At 40.3% G+C, this 19,533-nt stretch overlaps 1 protein-coding gene across 2 annotated transcripts in view; it reads left to right on the top strand.

The window, feature by feature from the left end:
• Positions 1 to 19,533, top strand: part of ADAMTS18 (ADAM metallopeptidase with thrombospondin type 1 motif 18) — a 101,244-nt gene that overhangs the window by 59,189 nt on the left and 22,522 nt on the right. For both annotated transcript variants that reach the window (XM_039503619.1, XM_039503617.1), the window contains 4 exons: positions 1,441 to 1,613; positions 7,154 to 7,284; positions 7,417 to 7,540; positions 9,253 to 9,497. In XM_039503619.1, the coding sequence (XP_039359553.1) occupies positions 1,441 to 1,613; positions 7,154 to 7,284; positions 7,417 to 7,540; positions 9,253 to 9,497 (673 nt within the window). The remainder of the gene's footprint in view (positions 1 to 1,440; positions 1,614 to 7,153; positions 7,285 to 7,416; positions 7,541 to 9,252; positions 9,498 to 19,533) is intronic.

The following is a 19,533-nucleotide window of genomic DNA, read 5'->3' as shown; positions in this document are numbered from 1 at the left end:
CTAAAAGACCATAACATGCATTCCAAGTGTATATTTTCCCTAACCTCAAACCATCATTAGACAAATGTATGCAGGTGCAGAATTGGAACAAAAGTTCTACTTACATCTGTTTCACTAGAAGCAAGGCTAAGTGGAATAATACAAAATACTTGACAATGGTGAGGCTGCTGGTTTGCTGAGAACACAGCTTATCATACTGACCAATACAGTCAGATTGTTTCTTTGTATGCCCCTGTCCATCTGTCTATTACCATCTATTTCCTCTTGTATTACATTTAGACTGTAAGCTCTTTAGGGTAGGGACTGTTTTTTTGTTCTGTGTTTGTACAGCACCTAGCACAATGGGGTTCTGGTCCATGCCTGGGGCTCCCAGGTACTATGAAAATATAAATAATGCTGACAACAATAATAAAATCATATTGTTTTGGGCACAGTGGTCTATTGGAACACTGCAAAATTGTACATTGAATCCATAACATCAGTAGATTTCTATGTAGATCTGCAAGGAATAGAGAGGAGAATGAATACAGTAATCAACTGCTCAGCTCTCACGGGCATTCTGAAAAAAAGTAAAGCTAACATTTTTAATTTGTTTATATTTATATACACCCAACTAGCAGTTAAATCTGATTATATAATTAATATATGAATACTAGCAAACTAATGATATGGTTTATCTTCATACTAGTCCAAATTTAGGAAAGCATCACTATTCAGAAGGGGATTCAAGTGCACAATTAAAGTCCATTGAAGTCAGTGTGCCTTAAACATGTGTGTAAAGTTAAACATGTACATAAGTGCTTTCCTACATCAGAACAACTGTGCACAATCGAGTTGAGCTGCTGGGTAACTATTTAAAGGAACATTTCTACATATCAGTTTTAACAATATCACAATGCAATTGTTCATTCAGTGTATGTTTGATTAGTTTTATGTTATCTGCTAATTTTTCCTTTATTAAGAATTATTATGGTAAATAATTATTGTTACATACATGAGAATTCCTGGATCACAGTCAACTGAAATCTGGCATATAGCAAGTCAGTACATCGATATTGTTCAGTTCTGCAGGTCAGTAATTCTGAGATCTGTAATTGTGTTGACCAATCAGATCGTACATGCAAATAAAAATACCCTGACTGGCAAGAGTTTAATTCAGTGAAAACATTATTTACTTCTAGATGGGCACATGGTTAAATTGATATATAATGATCCAAGCAGATAGAGTTTGTTGACTACTTTGCTTGGTTTTGGTGATAATTAAAATTCATTGTATCTTGAGAGAAATCGTCACCTTTTGGGTCAATAAGTTGTGCTGTTTAGCTCAACAGAAGTCAATAGAATGGGGCTTCTTAATGAACTGTCACTGAATGTATTTAACAGGTGTCAATCACATCCACTTTTGGTTTTGCAAAATATTCTTTTTTTCTTTCTTTGTAGGCCACAGTATGGTGGCAAGTTTTGTCAGGGCTCCAGTCGTATTTATCAGCTTTGCAATGTTCAGCCATGTCCACCCAATAGTCTGGATTTCCGTGCCCAGCAGTGTGCAGAATTTAACAGCAAGCCTTTCCGTGGATGGTACTACAGCTGGAAGCCCTATACTAAAGTTGAAGGTAATTTGGCCATAGTTCCGATTGACAAAATAATTTGCATGAGGCAGGCTACCTTGTTATAATTCATTGATATTCTCTGGGCCAAATGCAGCTCCTCTGTGAGTGTGTGGAAATCCAGGGAGGCTTCTGTGGAGCTGCACATGCTTTCTAGCAGGGTTGAATTTGGTCTTTGGTGTAACATCACATGTAAGAGTCTGCGAAGTTGGCTTTCATTGTGAATTTAGCACTCTATCCTCTGTTCTCTGACCATGCTGTCCCTCACTTTTGTTTTATATTGCTTTTTTTTGTTAAAACAAAACAAAAATAAAAAACCAAAGCAAACCCAAACAGCAAACTACCTTTTCCCACGAATTTTTCTATATGGGAACCACCAACTCCTACAATAACATGCCAGGATCTTCATTCATTTGGAATGTTCTCAGATTTCTAAATGTAACAGTAAATCAACCCTTTCGAGTTTCCTACTGGTATATTCTCATGAGAATTGTTGCTGGGGCTTTATAAGACTCATGGCTCAGTAAATATTCCTTCTCTGTTGCTCAACTTTAAGTTTATTTTTCCTGCATATGCCTCAATTTTGTAAACATCCAGTATCATTATTAGGATTTTATTGGGTAGTTAATAGCTACAAATACTTCCCCGTAGTTTCAAAGCACAGTGAATAATTGTGATTGCTATTTCTTAAATGAAAGTGGTGGGTATATGTCATATTGTGGCTGCTTTGTCTACAATTCACAGAAGTTGCCTTCAAAAACCTCGAGAGGGCATATTTTTACATACATACATATATATTTTTAAATATGCTTTTATTTGTGGTCTGTTTAAATATTCTTTAGAGGATAGTCAACATTAGCTGGGAATACAATGATTTAAGCCATCTTTATTTATACAGACATGTTATAAGTAGTTTGATTACTGGTTAGAAGCCTGCTTTCTGATATAATCATTGTGGGTGGGAGGAATGTGTAAAGCTAAAGAGGAGTGATCTAGTTGGCGTGGGTCTCAGAACTAGGTGGCAATGTTTATTGCATTAAATCATTCATATGATGTATCTTGTTTAATATTTACTATCATGGTGACACATTTATATTAAACAGATGGGCCAAGAGTTTCAAAAATAGGAGCCTACTTTTAGGCATTAAGGAAAATTTTTTCAAAAGCACCAGAGGTATTTAGGAGCACAAGTACTGTTGAAAGTAAATAGGACGTACACACCTAAAGCCCCATATGTGCTTTTCAACATCTCCCCCTAAGTCTGTATTTAGACTTAAGTACATGGACTGATTTTCAAAACTGCTGAGCAGCGTTTACCTTCAATGGAAACTGCTGGGTATTGAAAATTAGAATACTTGGGGTATGTCTACACTGCAAAAAAACACCCACCTCAGCAAGTCTCAGAGCCTGGGTCTACAGACTCGGGTTCACATTACAGCACTAAAAATAGCAGAGCAGATGTTCCTGCTTGGGCTGGAGCTTGAGCTCTGAGACACCCCACCCCCCTCTGGGTTTCAGAGCCCAAGCAGGAATATCTAACACTCTATTTTTAACAACATAGCATGAGCCCTGTGAGCCTGAGTCTTGAGACCAGGGATCTGAGACTCACTGATGCGAGTGTTTTTTTGCAGTGTAGACCTACCCTTAGTTAGAAGCCTAAACATATATTTAGCAGTCTAACTTTAGGCTGCTGTTTTTTGAAATCTTGGCCATAGTGCTTAATTGATAGCACGTGACTCAATAATACTGTCCAGTCTATGAAAAGCAATCATTAGAATATAATTATTGAATTTTCCAATATAGAACCAATCAATTCCCTTGTAGGCATAATGTGTGATCTGTGTAGAAGAAGAACTTGATTGCCAGCTAACTGTGCGTAGGGATGGCCCTATATCAAATGGCACCCCAAGCAAGGAGTGTCTTTGGTGCCCCTCCTGCCCATTGAACTTTTGAATACCTTATTTTTTATTGGATTTGTAGCCCATTTCACAACTTTAATGCACAACTTGCATGCATGATTTATCCTTGTCATATAAGACAATACATTTGCATGCTAGGATCTGTAAATCTGTATTTATTCATGCCATATATAAGCAAATAAAAAAAATTTCCTCTAACCTTATAGAAACTTTTTAATTTTAAGCATAGCTGAAATGTACGAACATCAAGAAATTGAACTATGAACCAATGTTGGATGGACCAGTATTAAATAGTATTACAGTAGGTGACAGCTTTAGAATGTTAACCCTAGTCCTTTAGTTCAAAAGGTCTGTGTTATTCTGTTTCAGTTATTTTTCCATCAGATTTGCCCCTTGCTGCTAACTAGATTGCAACTGAACATTTCACTTCCTTTACTGAGCTCCTGAAGGCTTCTTTGTAGGCATCTTTTACTTTCTACAGGGGGAAACAGACAGCATTACGGAGAGCAAAAATCTATGTTCCGCAGTCTTAGAAAGTCATCAAACATTACGTGTTAAGCATGGCAAAAGTAGTAACAGTATTTCTTTTATTTTGTTTCATAGATAGATGTTTAATAGTTATCTCTGGTGTCTTATTAAATATCTCCTTTATGAGTTACTACTTGCACTCTTTAGGTTTTAAAACACAACTACACTTTCACAATTACATAGTAAAACAAGGTTCACAATATCGCATCTGGGCTCTCACTTCACTTCAGTTAGTAATTATATCTCACTGACTAACTGGCTATTCCCTGCCCCATATATACCTATGAGGGGATGGCTGACAACATTCTAGGGGAATTCTGCACCACTGCGCATGCGCAGAATTCATGTCCCCCAGAGATTTCTTTGCTTTCCCACAGAAAAATGACTTTCTGACAGGGAAGCTGCAAGAGCAGTCACACACCACTCTCTATCAGCACAGGTACAACATTTCAGGCACCCAGAGCAGCTGGCAGAGAGGTAAATCACCATGGGGCTGGGAACACCCCAGACAGGGGCTCCTACTCAGGGGCTGCTAGTCCCGGCTGGGCTGGAGACAGGAGAGGATGGGACTTCCTCTTCCCCTGCAAGGAGTGGCTGGGGCTATGTCAGACCCACCCCCAGAAACCTTCCCCAGCTGCAGGACACTCAGCATCCACCCCTGCTAAGCCTCACCCAGTACATCCAGAACCCCCTAGACCTCCATACCTGAACCTCACCCCAGTGAAACTCAACTCCTGCATCTGGAGCCCCCTTGCACCTAGACCCCCCTGCCTCTGGACCATCCACCACTGAGCTCCCTGCACTCAACCCCCTGCCCTGATGCACCACCTCCTGCACCACCCTGAGCCCCCACATCCAGACCCCCACACTACTGACCACCAACTAGCTGCACCCAGACCCGCACCCCACCAAGCCCCACTCCCCCATATCCAGACCCTCAACTGAGCCCCAACAACATTCACCTGGAACCCCCTGCAGAGTCCCATTGCCCCTGCACCTGGAACCTTCCAACGAGCTTCTGTGCATCCAGATCCCCCCCACACCTAGACCCCGCTGAGCTGCCTGCACCCAGATTGTCCCACACAGAATCCTCTCACCTCATGCCTGGATCCCCACACACTGAGCCGCTCCACACTTGGATCCTGCCTGGTTGAGCCTACCTGCCCCACACCTGGTGAACCCCTGGACATGGCCCCAGGGTGTTTCTGGGGCAGGCCCAGGCCTTGTGCTGTATTAGGGTTGGGTAGAGCCTCACTGCTGAGTCCATGTCCTGGGTGAGGGGGGGCTGCAGGGTGATCTCCCACCTTCATGCAGCCAGTGGCCTGTGCTCCCCATTGCCATGCTGGAGCCTTTGAATTAATTTATTGACAAATAAAACTTGCAGAATTTTAAAATATTGTTTGCAGAATTTAAATTTTTTTGGTGCAGAATTTTAAATTTTTTGGCGCAGAATGCCCTCAGGAGTAGAGGTTCGAGGAAAATGTAGTTCTCAGAAAGCCTGGAAGGTTCCATGATATTCTACAAAGGTCCCAAAAATTCTAGAAGGTTAGTGAAAAATGAATCCAAATATGGAACACCTGAAACATGTTCCTTTAAACATTCTACTTTCCCTTTTGTAGCTAACAAAGCCCATTGTCCCACCCTCAAGCTCAGCACCCAGGTGCTCACATGGGTCACCTGCCCCTAAATCTGGCGCTGGCTGGGTGGATTGCTTTGGGGGGAAAATGTCTTTTGAATTGAAATGCCAGGCCGCAGTCCTAGCTTCCAAATAGGCTGATCATTTGTGCCAACTTACATGCTCTCCATTTTTAACTGAAAAGTTAAATGAAAATATTACAAATCCCCAGCCAATCTTTCGTAATAAAAAATGAAGCTTTAACTGTGGACAAGTGGCTCTGAAATTTGAAGCCACATCAGCAACAGAGGTTGGAGAGACTGAAGTAGAGCTAATGGAATTTACATGTTGTCATAATGGTATTAGATTTTAATTATGTGTCTATGTGGATTGCCAAATCCATGCGTTAATTTAAAGTAACAACATATAACCTATCATATTTGTCTGTTCTACCCATTCTGGGGTCCTAAAGACATGATAAACCACTCAAGCATGATCCTTATGGTTTCAATTGTCACCAAAACTACAGGGTGGAATTCAAGCATTATAGGTGTATAATAAACATTCCATTAAACCCTAATATGAGTTGGATCAATACAGTCACACAGGAAATTCTAGTAACCCATCATAGCTATACAATAACATTTCCTGACTGACCACGTCACATGCAGAGTTCATAAAATTTATGCATAGCTGCATAGCAGCTCCATGTCTATCACAATAGTACTTTGTACCTCATTGTGTAGAACATAAGAACATCCATACTAGGTCAGACCAATGATCCATCTAGCCCAGAATCCTGTCTTATGACAGCGGCCAATGCCAGGTGCTTCAAAGGGAATGAACAGAACAGGCAATCATCGAGTGATCCATCCCTGGTTGTCCACTCGCAGATTCTGGCAGTCAGAGGCTAGGCATACCCAGAGCATCAGATTGCATCCCTGACCATCTTGCCTAATAGCCATCCATGGCCCTATCCTCCATGAACTTATCTAATTCTTTTTTGAACCCCATTATAGGTTTACCCTTCACAACATCCCTTGGCAATGAGTTCCACAGGTTGACTGTGCATTGTGTGAAGAAGTACTTTCTTTTGTTTGTGTTAAACCTTCTGCCTATTAATTTCACTGGGTGACCCCTGCTTCATGTGTTATGTGAAGTATATAACACTTCCTTATTCTCTTTGTCCACACCATTCATGATTCTGCCATATCCCCCCTTAGTCTCCTCTTTTCCAAGCTGAAAAGTCCCATTCTTTTTAATCTCTCCTTATATGGAGAAGCTGTTCCAGACCCTTAATCATTTTTGTTCCTCTTCTCTGCACCTTTTCCAATTCTAATATAATCTTTTTTGAGATGGAGTGACCAGAACTGCATGCAGTATTCAAGGTGAGGGTGTACCATTGATTTATATAGTGGCATTATGATATTTACTATCTTATTATCTATCCCTTTCTTAATCTACTTGTCTCTTCATGTTTTCAGAGGAAGATAGATGTAAATTGTACTGCACAGCTGAAGACTTTGACTTTTTCTTTGCAATGTCCAGCAAAGTGAAAGATGGAACCTTATGCTCCCAGAACAAATATGATGTTTGCATTGATGGAATTTGTGAAGTAAGATAAACTGAAGTTTCTTTCAGTAACAATGTCATTTTTAAGTGAACAATAGACTCCTTAATAGAAAATGCAGCTGTTACTTGAAATTCCCTTGTGTCTGAGTCCTTCACTTCTGCCTTTTGCTTTCAGCAAGTAGGGTGTGATCGTGGACTTGGTTCAAAAGCTGCTTTGGATGCCTGTGGAGTTTGTAAAGGAGATAATTCAACGTGCAAGTTCTTTAAAGGCCAGTACTTGATCCAGCACAAAGCTAATGGTAAGGAAAGCTATTCCACATGATTATCAGCACATTTCTCAGCTGGATCTCCATGTAGTATATATGACTCTTTGCTCATTAGGTCAGTGGCTCAAAGTCCAGATGTAAACTGAAACTCACGGGGAGAGTGAGAGGAGAGTTCATATCTCCGTTGTCCCTAGGCTACAAGAAAACTATGACCATAAGTCTTCCTTAGTCAAATTGCAAGTATTTTATTGTTACTTAAGCCACTTTCCGCACTCACCTGTTTTTTTAAAGCAGTGGTGGGCAACCTGCGGCCTGTCAGGGTAATCCACTGGCGGGCTGCGAGAGAGTGTTTACAATGACCGTCCGCAGGCATGGCTGCCCACAGCTCCCAGTGGCCGTGGTTCACCGTTCCCAGCGAATGGGAGCTGCAGGAAGCGGCGGACAGCATGTCCCCACGGCCCATGCCACTTCCTGCAGCTCCCATTGGCTGAGAACAGTGAACTGCGGCCACTGGGAGCTGTGGGCGGCCGTGTCTGTGGACAGTTAATGTAAACAAACTGTCTTGTGGCCCACCGGTGGATTACCGTGATGGGCCATGTGTGGCCTGCGGCCCGCAGGTTGCCCATCACTGGCTTAAAAGGTAGAGGGTTTAAGGTCGCAGGCGAGTGAAAAATAGCTGAATTATTTTGTCTTGAATGAGATTGTGGAAGATATAAAAAATTGTTCATAGACTAATGACAAACATGCAGGTGCTTCTTGTTCTATTAGGAACCAGAAAGAATGTATGTATATTTTGTGATGTACCTTGATTGGAACCTTTCAACTGGGTTCTGTGGATGGGCCAGTATTTAGTGTGCAAGTCTGGGACTCAGGAAAATCATCTTCAGTTGAGACAGGAAGGATGGACCAGTGGTTAAGATCCTAGTGGAGGGGTTGGGAAACCCAGGTTGAATTCTTTGCTCCCCCGCAGACTTCTTATGTGACTTTGGTCAAGTCACTTAGTCTCCCTTAGTTTTGCCATGTGTGAAATGGGGATAATAGCACTTTCCTAGCTCACAGGCATGTTGTGAGGCTAAATACATTAAAATTGTGAGGTGGTCAGATGGGACCATGTCAGTAATCTAAGGTGTAGAGATATAGCATTCAAATGGCCTGGGCAATTACAGAAGCAATAAACCACTGAGAATTTATAGTCCAAGTGATTTGTAGTGTGTGACCAGGTTGCAGAATGGGTGTAATTTTGGGTGAGGGCCAGCATAAATCCTTACTGTATGCATAGGTAAAACACAAATTCATTCCAATGGAAATGGCCTGAATATAAGTCAGATCCCCAATAACTGAAAGATCTAGTTCTGTATAAAATCTTGCACAAACTCTGCATTTTGTTGCATTTCACCCAAAAAGTGTGTTGGTCCCGTTATATTATAGGTATTACAGAGAAAACGTGGTAAAACAACTGAAACAAATTGATTGTTCCTGATATGTATTAAAAAAGAATTTGAGTTTTCTTGTCTTCAGTGAAGAAGAAAAAAATAATAGAATTCCAGGGACTAATTCACCCACTGAGTTGCTCTAATTATAAGCTGGTGTAGAACCTTTAAAATCAATGTTGTTACACTGTCATAAATCTAAAGCAACAATTTGATGGATCAGGACCGCTGTCTATATAGTCCCTGGTTTACTCAAAATAAGGAACTTAATTTTATTACAATTGGGGAAAATATTGCTTAATTCTTTCATTGTAGACTATTATCCAGTGGTCATCATTCCAGCAGGAGCACGTAGTATTGAAATCCAGGAATTGCACATCTCTACCAGCTATCTTGCAGTGCGCAACCTGAATAAGAAGTATTATCTAACAGGGGACTGGACAATTGACTGGCCAGGAAAGTTCTCCTTTGCTGGGACAATTTTTGATTATCAACGCTCTTTTAATCATCCAGAGAGTCTATATGCAGCAGGGCCGACTAATGAGACGCTCGTCTTTGAAGTAAGCTTTCTCCTGTTTCTTCTATCATTGATGTCTATTACAGAATTAACCACGACAGCTTTAGCTCACGGCTGTAGCTCTCAGACAGATTAAAGAATAGCATTGAGTCATGGTACTATTCAGACTTAATTGTATAGTCATGCTAGACTGAAAGGCCTTTCACCAGTTTGTCGAGGTCTGGGATTTAGTAAACTGTCACAAGGCTAGTGAAAAGGAAAATGTGTAAAACACACTACACCGCGTTATTTCTGCGTTGCCACACAATTGTAATGGAGATTATAGCTTCATTCAATAAATGTTATACAATAAAATTCAGTGACATGCAAACTAAATACCAAACAGCATGGTAAAGCGTAAGAGACACATTTTCAAATATTTCCTCTGAAGCTATATGCACATACAGGCTTTTGTGCATGTGGATTAGGTCATTGATTGTCTAAACACTACTCGTGGGTGCCTACGCAATTTCCATTCATGCAGTTTTTTAGCTAACACCATGTGGGGGGAGAGGGGGAGATTTTTCACAATCAAGTCACTATCGCCTGGTCTGTCTGCCATGTGTCCTCAGATCAGTGCAGCAGAAAGTGAACTTAGTGCTCATATCATTTTTGGGTTGGTTTCGTTTTAGAATTGCAGCACTTTTGCTCTGGGTAAGGAAAATCCTTTTCTTACCAAGTTGCTTTACCAGACTTTCCTTTAATGTGTCCCAGAACACTTGATGGCCAACTGCTAGTTGATGATAGTTACAGAGGCCCTAGCTACATTATTTTACCTCTTTCCCTGGAAATCTCTGACAAGTCTCTGGAACCTCCAGCTTGTCCATTTGGCATGTTTTGACTCATCCTTCACTGTCAGAGTGGGGAAGCAGCTCTTCCCCCAGGGAGTTCAACTCTTTCCCACCCCATGCACTAGTGCTCAGATTAGATCACTACCAAATGCATTATTTTGCCTTCAGTGCACATGTGGAGGGTGACGTTCAGTGTTGTACATCTTTCTCTGAGGCAGCCGTGTCTGGTCCTACACCCCATTACATTCAAAATACTTGTAATTTGAAAAAAGTGGTATCCTGCTGAAACTTTGCAGCGATGATTAACAAGTCTAAAGCTTCACATCTCACCTCTCCTTCATTCCTCTGTGCAGTAAAACGAAGCGACAATAAGATCTCTTTACACCACAGTGTGACATTTCTGCTTTCTTGGCTTCTTTCAGTGTTAGCCAGACCTTACATTTATTTAGTATAGTTTTTATCTGGAATATTTAATAGTTGAGTTAAATCTTACTTAGTCTTTAAAAGGCTCTAATTCAGGGAAATATTTAAGTCTGTGCTTAATTTTGTCCTTAAATCCCATTGAAGCCAATGGGATTTAAGCCCGTGCCTGAGTGCTTTGGTTAGGGAGGGATTGCTGAAGGGGGTCAAAAGAATTTTCTTATGTTACAGTATATCTTGATATTTTGTACTTTTTAAAAGCTACTAATTTCTTTCATTCTCTGTATGTTTGTCTATCGACATGAACGTTTTAGCCTTAGGAGGGAAACGTTTCAGACGCGAAGCCCGGACTGTGCAGTCATGTCCAAAATAGCCTTATACCAAAGCTACTAGTAGATGTACAAATACTAAGGAATAGTACATTAAAATCCTGGGAATCTAATTCATCATAATGCAGTGTAATTTGAGCTATATTATTATAACCCTGAAGACTGAAGTATGAATAGTAAATTGACATAGAAAGTGATCTGTTTTGTTGCAGATTATGCAAATACTCTGCAAATATATATTTTAAAAACCTGGTTTTAATGCCAGATAACTCATCTATTTTCATCCTATCAAATTATGCTGAAGAGCTTCACTTAGGTTTAACATTTAACTTCAGGCTATTGCTCCTCTGAGAGCTTATTTAAACTTCCCATGTATTTTTATTGAAATACCTACACTACTAGCATTGGCAACCAGGGACTTTAATGACTAGAAAAGTTACAGTGCGTGTAGGGCTATGTATTCCAAAAATATATAATCTATGGACTGTTATTAATATATATATATTTATCCTCTATAATTTAAGTGACATTCAATGGACTTTATTCTTAAGCAATGCAAAGCATGTTGCTTTCAAAGAGGTATACTATTTTGGCTCCATCAATTACTCTAAGCTATGAAAAAGCCAATCCAAAATATAAACAAACACAAATCCATTATTAGAAACCAAGCGTGCTCCTAAAATGTAACATGACAATTTACTATTTCAGTACAAATGATGGAGCAGATCCTGCTTCAACTATAAATACCTAAGATAGGCAGACAGCATATTGCAAGGGGTATTTGAGCATGCTGTTTTTTAAACTCTCATGCACCTTTTCAGAGAAGCATGCACAGCAACCTTGGGGGCCCAATCCTGCCAACATTTTTCTCACAAGGGTTTTTATTTCCATGAAATAAGCATTTGTAGGATCAGGCCCTTATATATTGACAACTTTCTGTCTAAAAAATTGGGTGTTCTTTTTAAAATGTACCAGTATATGATACTTTATATACAATGTTGTTGTAGCCACATCAGTCCCAGGATGTTAGCAAGACAAGGTGGGTAAGGAAATTTCTTTTATTGGACCGACTTCTGTTGGTGAGAGAGACCAGCTTTCAAGCTACACAAAGCTCTTCCTCAGATCTGGGAAAGGGACTCAGACCTTTCCCAGACCTGAAGAAGAGCTCTGTGTAGCTCGAAAGCTGGTCTCTCTCATCAGCAGAAGCTGGTCCAATAAAAGAAATTACCTTACCCATCTTGCGTCTATGATGCTATATAATTGTCAGTATTCTTCCAAGGCCCAAGAGCAATTCAATTACTAGTTTCTGGAGAAGATTTCTGTAGGAGGGCACAATGGGTGCCCTTGTAAAAACCCACAGTGCATGTATTACTGGCGTTTGCATGTGTAAATTGAGTAAATGTATGCACATATAAAGGAGTGAGGTTCCTACATCTGTGCATGCCAATGCAAGGTTTTATGAGTGCACCGGTTGCATCTTCAGTATGATCCTTTGCATGGTAGATCCACATTGCTTGAGCTTACTTATCTGTGCATTCCAGCACTCTCCAAAATGTCTCTATGAGATCCAGTTTGTACAGCATGAACCATATTTTAAGAGATGGGAAGGCGATTGAAGCAAGATGAATTCATATTACATTTTTTGTTTGCTGACAATTTTTAAGATCCCTGGATTGTTTTTCTGGCACATACATACATTGTTTCCTTTTTACTTTCAGGAGATAAAGTATTAAAAATCACTGAAGGCCACATTAAGGAATTACCACATTCCCTCAGTAAGGGGCATCACACACTTGCACAATTTGGTCCATGGTTCACCTTCTTCCTCTAAACGGGAAGTATCTGGGATCAGTCCTTTATCCCATGACCTTAACCTGTGCCTGCCTGGCTGTGCTGGCTGCAGCCCTGTGGGGCCAGATAAAGCTTCCATCCACTCGTTGCCCCTGCCTCCTCATTCCCAGCTTATCTATTTAGATAAGGAGGAGCAGAAATGGGGATGCTGCTCTCCCCTTGTCTTGTGCCGTGCAAGGAAGCAAGTGGGACCTTATGCCTCCTTCCCTGCCTGGATACATTAAACAGTGACAATCTTGCCCTAAGATTCCACTAAATATTTCATGAAAAATGCACCTAAGGGATTTTGGTTTTCCACCCCATCAAACTTCAGCTGAGCACCTCATTTAATCTAAAACTTTACAGTATTCATTAAAATACTATTCACAAATTGGTGTATGGCAAGAAAAGCATGATGCAGTGCTTTTCATATTTATATTGGAATATTACAAATATATATATATATAATTATGGGAACCAGTCATACCAAGGAAGACAAACGGGAGTGAATCTATAATTTAGCTGGGTTGCGGGGCAGAAATATGAACTTCCATGGCCAACTATTTTTTGGTGGAAGAGAATAAAATTGTGATGAGAACGAGGAATGAAATGCATGAGGGCAATGGTGTTTCATTACACGCTTTGTTAAAATTGCAAAAGCTCAATGAGATTTCAAAATCCACCAGAGGTTTTCCAGATAGGGCAGTGAGTGGAATCTCAGGTGGTAAAGTGCAGCAGTTACTCTGTATGCCAGTGCTTCATGGAATCAGTGCAAAGTCCTGAAGTTACAGTGAGTAATATTTATAGTTTGCTGATTGTGGGTTTACAGAAGCCAATGAAAACTGAAACAACAAAAGCCCAGATTTACTGTGGATTCACAACCTAGCTCCCCAAATGGCCAGATTTTGGCTGGATGAAAAAATAGACAAAGCTTTATGGTGGTAGAAATGTGATAGTTAAATGATAATCTGGGATCAGGAATTAATACTAGGCTTTTAACATATGGTTTTGGTAAGGCAATTGTGTCATCTTAAGTGGAGACATACTAGAATATTTTTAAATTAAATTCAATGCTCAACACTATTACATTTGTCTGAGATTCAGACATAGGTAATTTAAGGTCACCTGGTTTCAATTTAAAGACGTTGTCAGCGTTTTTCAAAGAATTTAGCAAGAGATTTAGCTCAAGAAAGAACTTATTGTGGGTTCAACACTCCATTTGCCTAGTCTTAGAAATCAGGCCTGACAATGGTGGGAAATAAGCATTGAAAATATGTTCTCCATATTAGGTTAGCATCAGTAAGCAAAACAGCAAGGAGAACTTGGTCATCAAAAATTATGCAGTTTTCCAAAGGAGCTTGCAATGGGTCACTGACTTCCAGTGGCTCAAAACACTCAGTCACTTCCCACCATTGGCTAGAATTGTGGGTAAGGGTTTAAACTAAATGCCACTATTTAGTGGGAAATTTATCATAGATGTGAGAGAATAAAGTAGCTTGACCAGGGTTGGATAAATTGATTGCAATTCAAGATAATGTGCTACCATATCACCTGCTTTATATCCATATGTGAAAGCACAGTGACTTTCTCAAGATGATATGACGTAAAATCATTGGGAACATTAAAGTCTTCAGCAAACATACCTGAGAGATTGAATCAAGGAAAAAATGAAAATTCTGTGAAAGATGATGGGTTTATCTCAACAGCAATAAGTAGCAGATGGATGGGATGTTTTACAAAGAGACGAACGTTCACAGGAAGAGAAGGTGCATGTAGCTTCAAAGCAGGAAAAGATGTCTAATTAAAACCAGTAAATCACTTCCTCTTTGTTGAATGGGGAAAAAGGAAAGGAAGCCAGGTGGAACGACTTTACAGATTATCTAGCTGCCACTGGGAGACAGCCAGGTTGCAGTTATAAAGCGTTACATTTGTTATTAGCTACTAGATGATAAATTTGTATTGATTTCCCCTAAAGAGAAAGTGAGTTGAAGAGAGCAGAGATGTTGCTTATAAGATACAGATGTAGAACCTACATAAGGGATAAAAGGATCCTGCTTTGGTGAAAAGAGATTAGCTGGACAGTATCCCTTAAAATTGTGCATTTAGCATGTGAACAGTAGAAAGAATAACAAAAGAGGATAAATCTGAAACAGCTGAAAGTAGGAATGAAATCATACAGGACTTTCCAAAGATACCTCTTGTTGATTTTTAAATGACCTTAGAGGAATTGGCTGAAGAGTCCTGATTTCTCATAAGCTAATTGTAAGATATTATGATGCCATCTAGAAATTTTTAAAAGGATATAAACCCTTGTGTTTCACAGCTTAAGCCAATTCTGGTCTCATTTACACCAGTGAAAACAGAGTAAATTCTGTAGAAATCAGTGGAATAACTCAAGATTTATGGAGGTGTAAATGAAATCAGAATCTGGCTCAGTATATTGAAAATTAACAGGAAGTAAAGTTTTTTTTGTATAACTAAGCTGCCAAAGAAATATATTCGATTTGTAACCTACTAGGAATGCCAGTCTGTTAAATATCAGATTGGTTCATGATAAGTGAAAACTGCAATGTTCTTTCCAAGAACACCACCAGTTCAACAAGATACAATTTTCCCCACATAGAAGCCTGCAGACTTATTGGTCTACCATCACTGGTGATACCTCACCTATAGAAATGACTAATCAGTCCCAGAGATGGAAATGACCACAAAAATCTGGATCCATATTTAAAACTTCTCAAAACTCGGGTGAGGTAGGATTCAGCGTTTTGATTCAAGTCCATCTTTGAACATTACACAGAAGCAGTATGAGAAAATATAAAAAATATGTAGTGATGCTTGCTGGTTCTGAACAGTTGACAAAATGAACGATTATTTCCGTAAAGGCCAGGTAGGCAATAACTAGCATGATAGCATTATGTGGTTCTTGTTTTAAAATATATTTATTTCTAATTACAACTTTTGTCTGCCTGCCTTTCCCAGAAATAATCATAGTTTTCTCGACTAGCTACAAGCACCACTTGTAAGTTGGCTTGTATATCGTGCACTGTCAGGCTTTTATCGTAAGTCAATGAAATTAATAAATATATTAAGAGTGGCTTAATTTATGCTTGTTACATGAAAACCCAGTTTAAAACTAAAAAAGCCAGTCATAATAAGGATGTGTTGATAGGCATTTAAAAGGTTTGACTCACAAATTTAGGTATTACATGGGAAATCTGGGATAGCAATGAAAAAAGGGCCTTGAACAGAGAAGCAGATGCACAGCTGGTTTAGAAAATTTATTGTTTTAGCTTTGAAATCAAAATTAGCAGCAAAAGAAAAGGTTTATTTACTCAAGAGAATTCAATTTATCCATTGTTTTAACATTTTATGCCCTAAGCAAAAGCTGCAGTTCTCTTTCTTCAGAATAGATTTGGCAGATTCCAGGCCATAGAGCCTGTGGTTTTCAGACTCAAGAAGCTGTAAATTTTATAACTCTGCGCCCTGCGGTCCGAGCTGCTGAGTGTTGTGTCTGAAGTCAGGTGGTTAAAGGTAGACATTAAACAGTTCTACAGAGGACCTGGAAATGTTTAAGAAGGTTGTTTGCCAGCTGTAAATTTGGGAGCAAATGCCAGTTGGCTGAAAAGTCTCTGGAATGAGTCCAGTTAAGTAGACTGAAACTGGAGGTCTTTCCAAATTTGTAGGTCTAACAACTTGGCTATATATGCAGACTTTAAATATTGGGTTATTAAGGAAGGGCTTTATAGCGAATGTTTGAAAATATGACAGAAGAGCTATGTATATGGTTGTTTCTTTGGCAAATTGCAACTTTCCTTGATGATAATTTAGATGAACATTACAAAATACATTTAATATGAATGCCATGGAATATAAATTATATTTATGCAATTTTCAGTTGTACAATACTTGGTCTGCAATATTTTAATACAGCTAGATTATGTCCCCTGTTACTAGGCTGAGCAGTGGTATAAGGAGGCATTAGGTCCCTCTCTCCCCTTGCACAGCATACCCAGCTCTTACATCCAAATTTGATGCAGAATGCAGTCCCTGTTCTCCCAGTATCTCCTCCTGTGTTCAAGTGGTTAGGAGGCTTCTAACTTATGCTGCTTACTGGCCAGAGTAGCTGAGCAGATATAAATAGGGAATTAATGTGTACCTTTTCACTGGCTGCAGTAATTTGTTCTTCTTTATTCACCTTCCCTAACAGCTTCTAACACTTATTTTTAAAACCATCAGCAGTCCAAGGCTGCATGTAAAAAAAAATACATTCATTTGAAAAAGCAAACATTTGTAGAAATAAATAATATGTCATTAGTATTGGCAGTCTCACTTAGCATCAGGGTCCTATTGTGCTGGGCACTATATAATTACACAGTGGACATGATCTGGGACTCATCAATGTGTTACTGGCACCTTTCCTCTTGTGGGAAGGTCAGACAAGGTATGCTGTTTTTACAAAAGCCTTTATGAATCAATTTACATGTCATATGGCAGCATTTGGTCACCTGAGCAGGGTCACTGAATGGGCTAATCAGAGCTATCTCTGGAGACTGCAGTAAATATAAAACATCCTTATGTGTAAGGTCTTTGGGGCAGGGACTGTCTTCTTTGTCTGTAAAACATGTAGCACAGAGGAGTCCTGGTTCATGACTGGGACGCTTAAATGCTACTGCAATAGAATTAATAAATAATAGTAATAATTATTATTATTATTGAACTGCTTTTGTATGCCAACAAATCCTTCACAGTAGCCTTTCAGTTTATTTTATAGGCCAAGCTGGTAGCACTCAGTGATCTGACATGACCCACTGTAAGACCCTTACTCAGATGCTTATATCTTTGCCAAACTTGAATCATTTGGGCTGAGGTTTCTGCCTCAGGATTTGGGGGAGGGGAGAAGGTTTGTTTTCTTTTTTGGAAAATTTCAGCCAAAAGAGTTTAGCCATTTCTGAGACTGAGGATGGGAGGGGGTGGGAATAATGTTTTGACCATATTAAAAATTTGTGGTGTCCTTTACTTGGAAAGCTGTAGCACTCCCCAGCTTTGGAGCAGGGATTTGAAATTTGGTATGGAGGTGGCCTTTATGTCAGATTTTCCCTTTGAAAATCTGCCCAAATTTGGCCAAGTTATAAACCTTTGAAAAATAATCAGTTTGTGCATGTTCAGAAGAGACTTGCCAGGGCACCGTAGCTAAATTCCCCAAAGATTCTGTCTGCACTGAGCATGTTTCAGCCAGGGCTGAATAGGACTTTCCCTGCAATTGTAGCTCTAGGATGCTGTGGGCAGGACATGAGCACCAGAACTGAGACTGGGATTCTCAGTGCCCCCTTCTGATGCCTGGGCAGCAGCACGTTCAGTCGCACGTTCCCAGAACACCAGACATGGGGTGCTGGTGGATATGGCATTGGCCTGCCCCTGCTGGCATGACCTCATATGCACAGTACATGCGAGGTCACACTGCACGGGGGATGCCATTTTAAAGACTGGGCATACCACTGGCATGGCCATGCACACATGCTGGGCATGAGAGGTCATGGTGGCAGGGATGCGGGAGCGAGACATTATGGTGTCCCCCACATCTGGTTTTGTCTCAGTACCAGATTGAGGACAAATATTACAAAAGCAGGACTGTCTGGTTTAAGACCAGATGAGTGGCCTGCCTACCAGGCAGTGAGGAGGAGGAAATTGCCTGATTCAAATACAGATGGGACAAGAGCCAGACCTGGGACTGAGTTAGGGAGTCTGGGTGAACAGGAGGGAGACTGTGACTGGAGGTTGACAAGAGCGTGAAATTGGACATAGGAATTGCCTAGAGCCAGGGCCGGCTCCAGGGTTTTTTTCTGCCCCAAGCAGCGCAAAAAAAAAAAAAGCCGCAATCATGATCAGCTCTACCATCGCGGCAATTCGATGGCTGGTCCTTCACTCCCAGAGGGACTGAGGGACTCGCTGCCGAAGACCCAGACATGCCGCCCCTCACCGTTGGCCGCCCCAAGCAGCTGCATACTCCCTGGCAGAGGCTGGAATGGAACCCAAGATCCCTGCATCTCAATTCCTCTGCTGTCAGCAAATATTTGAGAAAACCACTGGAAAAGCTGTGTCTCTCATCCCTCTGTACAGCTGGTCTATATAGCAATTCGCAACCTACTATTGTTATCAGTTACTCTGCTAGCTGAGGTGACAGGGATCTTTGTGGTGGATCTAAAAGTTCCAACCCTGCTGGTGGCTCGTGCAGGTGTCAATATGGTGCTACATGATAGAATTTCTGTTTATTCAGTTTGCTTTTTTAAAAACCTAGCAAATTATACACATTGACACATTACAAGAGTGTTATTAAGGTTGCAAAGTCAAGCACTTGAAAATTAGGAAATGCCAGAAATAAGGTTGCAACACTAATTTTCCCCTCCCTCACCCACCTCCTGCATGTGCATTCTGATACAGTCTTTAATTATATAATCATATGCTATCTTTTGAAAGGACCCCTGCCTCATTCAGTGCACAGAATGGACCTGCTCTGGGGACAGAATAGGGCTGTACAGTGAAGGAACCTGTTTGTCTGTAAGACTCCTGCTTTATTTGCTACAGAAGCTGGAAGGTGTGTAATGAATGAAGCAGGGTATTGTAGGAAGAAAAGGGATGGTCTTACATTAAAGGCAGTAGAATGCTGCCC

The sequence above is a fragment of the Mauremys reevesii genome, linkage group 16 (genome assembly GCF_016161935.1).
Source record: "Mauremys reevesii isolate NIE-2019 linkage group 16, ASM1616193v1, whole genome shotgun sequence".
Taxonomy (NCBI): Eukaryota; Metazoa; Chordata; order Testudines; family Geoemydidae; genus Mauremys; species Mauremys reevesii.
This window is presented reverse-complemented; position numbering and strand designations above follow the sequence as displayed.